The following is a 3079-nucleotide window of genomic DNA, read 5'->3' on the forward strand; positions in this document are numbered from 1 at the left end:
GTCCGGCTGGAGGCTACATCGTTCCCCACTGTCTGACAAATTTTATATCATGTAAACCCAAGCATACCCTACTAAATTCATAGGCACAAACTAACACGCCTAGTATGAACTCACATCACATTTAATGTTTGTTTTTTTTCTAAATTACCCCTCCCCTTGATTCTCAAGTTGAATAAACGGGTATTTGTCAAGAAATCACACTGATTAAGTGATGAGAATGACTTCAATTGAGACTATTCAGAGGAAAGGTTGACATTTCCACTGACATCTGAGATTGAGCATCAGGACAGGTCTGATGGTGTGGTCTCTGAGACCATAGATGAAAGAACTCAGGCATCTGGGAAGGATGATAATACAAAGATAAATAACAACCCGGATGCGCACAACTATGACACTGTCCACAGTTTTGTAAATAAAGACAAATATTGGGTTATGTATGGTTGAGGAGACACTAAGACCAAGCTGCACCAAATGCAACACCAGTGTCTTACGAGCCTTTTCAGCTGAACCTTTGTCTGTAGAGGCTGACTGGGCTACTACAGTCACACCAATATAAGAAAAAATGAATGCCCCTGCAGCTAAAACAAACAGAAAATAACTGAAGGCTTTGGCATAGAGATCAGATATTGGATCAAGAGTCAGTTTCTCCTTGTTACAGGAATATTCCATCTGAAGGTGCAGCAGATCCTGGAATCGGACACGTAACATCAGAACAACTTCTATTAAAACATTTAGCAAACTTATTGTCCAAACCACACAAACAGCCAGCGCTGTGTTTCTGACAGTGATGATAGCAGCATGTCTTAGTGGGTAGCACACAGCTACATATCTCTCCAGAGACATCGCCACAAGTGTGAGAGGAGAGATTAAAGTCAACAGAGTGGCAAGTGACACTAGCACACCACATATCGGATACAGCAACGTTATTCTACAAGCAGACAGTAAAAACATGACCTGACTCTGTGCCATCTGTAGAGTATCTGCAAACAGAAGGTTGTAGAGAAGAATGTAACGAGAGGTTTGACCAAACACGGGTTTACTTCTTAGAGTAAACAACATGGTTGCATTAATAAAAAGAAATACACAGCATGTTAGTGTTGTGACAATGCAAGAAAACACTATCTCGAGAAATAGCTGATTCTGCTGCCCGACAGTGATATTTGTCAGAGTTTCATTTGTGAAGAACATGTTAAACAAACATTAAAAACATGTTAAAGTAGCACACAGCAAAATTAATGTTTTAGCTTTGAGGGATTTTGATCTTTGGAGCAGAGAAAGAGAAGCCAAAATACTTCCTTGCAGAACTTTAACAGATAATATACTCTTTCCACATGACCACAGTTGATCTGCAGTTTTTGCCATCTGGTCACGTACTGTTTATGACACCTCATTGACGTTATCTCATGTGATGTCACATCATGTGATGTCACATCATGTGATACTCGTACTGTCAACTGACAGATTTCTACCCCTTTCTTTTTTGTTCTCTTTTCTTCCACAAGTCACCTGTGGGATTGTTACACTACACATATATAAAAATAAAAATATTGGCTAACAAGAGCAGCCAATATTCAGTTTCTAGGGCCCCTTTTGGCAAAGCAAATGTGTTTTTTGCAACACCAGAGCTGCCAGATGGGACCGATTTGAAGCAATCAAACAAGTGAACAATCTTACTGTTAGAACACCCAGAGATTGTGCTGTGAGACTGTTGTAGAAGTTTTGATTAGTCTGAATCCTTTCGTACTATATCCACTCTGTTCTACTTGGTCTACTACAAGTCATTGTTTTGGTAATAGAGCCCAGATGACTCCTGTATATGAGATTCTGGACTGTCTCTTCTCTGGACTTTGTCTTCATTTGAAGGACTCACCAGACACTAGTGCAAGGCTCTGGTAGGAGGATACCTGTGTCATGGTCCGGGTGAGTGCTGGATTTTCCTGCATGCCAGTAAATCCATCACTGGGCAGAGTCACCACACCCCTCGTTTGTGGCACCTGTGTGTAATTTGCTGGGTGGCTCTTAAGACCAGCGTTCTCAAACATTCCTCGCTGTGATACAAATTGTAAACTCAATGTCTGTCCCATACTCTGGAACAGTAGGAGGCAGTAATGCTCCTTTACGTTGGTTGCCAACCGCCATTAAACGAAGAAAAAGACATTCCTCGCTGGAATGTCAGCTAACCCACGTTAGTGAGAGTCCTAGCTCAGTAAACCCTGTCTACTTGCCTCTGCAGCTTCACAGTGGATTGGATCTTGCTGCCTGTAACCACTCAACTCCCCGTGGCTGGCCTGCTACTATTCTCGACCCTATTCACCTTCGTGTACACGAACTGGTTTAGCCTCACTCGGACCACTAATCCCCTCCTAGCCTCGCCATCAACCCAGACAAGTAAGACTATGTATTTTGTTGCCACCACTTCTTGGACTGCTGTGTGGGGCACGCATTGACTCTACACTCCTTTCATTACAGTGACTCAGAGAAACCCTGTGACCCTGCACCTTGTATGCCTGCTCCGGAAAATCCCAAATAACATGCCCAGCCCGATAAAGAGACTATTTCCTTCTGGCTTCGCTGCTGCACACGCGGTGCGAATCTTGTTTATTGGTTTAAAAATTATTTTGGAGATGGTCTAGCCAAGACTTGTTTACTTTCTCAGCATTCCTGGTAACAGCTTATCTGCTAGCCCTTGCTAATCAGTGTGTTTGTAGCTACAGATTCTTAGTACCATAATCAGAAACTTTATGTTAGTAGTTAGCCAATGTTCAGAGGTCTATGTTTTCCCTCTCGCCATTAGTTCACGTATAGCATTTGTTTCTTTTACCTCCATGGTGTGCCATTTTTTGAGTGCCAAATAAATTGTTTGTTTGCACTACACCTCCGAGCCTCGATGTGGTGTCTGCATTTGAGTCCACTTACCTGTGTCTGGCCACCCGGTCGTGACAGCCTGTTGTTGCAGCTCCCTATGTTTGTCAGGTTCTTTAGATATTTTAGTGTCTCTGTCTTTCTTTTTAAACTCCATCCATTTGCTTCCGCTTATCCTTTTCAGGGTCGCGGGCGGCGCTGGAGCCTATCCCAGCTG

At 42.8% G+C, this 3079-nt stretch overlaps 1 protein-coding gene across 1 annotated transcript; it reads right to left on the reverse strand.

Moving 5' to 3' along the window:
• Window positions 1-237: 237 nt before the first annotated feature.
• Window positions 238-1188, reverse strand: LOC102216096 (olfactory receptor 1571-like). Its single transcript, XM_005750270.1, has one exon. It carries the CDS (start codon window positions 1186-1188, stop codon window positions 238-240), a length of 951 nt encoding a protein of 316 aa, XP_005750327.1.
• Between the last annotated feature and the right edge of the window lie 1891 nt (window positions 1189-3079).

This window comes from Pundamilia nyererei, unplaced genomic scaffold (genome assembly GCF_000239375.1).
Source record: "Pundamilia nyererei isolate P.nyererei 1_Seehausen unplaced genomic scaffold, PunNye1.0 scaffold00266, whole genome shotgun sequence".
Taxonomy (NCBI): Eukaryota; Metazoa; Chordata; class Actinopteri; order Cichliformes; family Cichlidae; genus Pundamilia; species Pundamilia nyererei.

What these genes read in the sequence shown, in the direction of transcription:
- LOC102216096 (XM_005750270.1), bottom strand. Translation starts at nt 1,188, where the DNA reads ATGTTCTTCACAAATGAAACTCTGACAAATATCACTGTCGGGCAGCAG.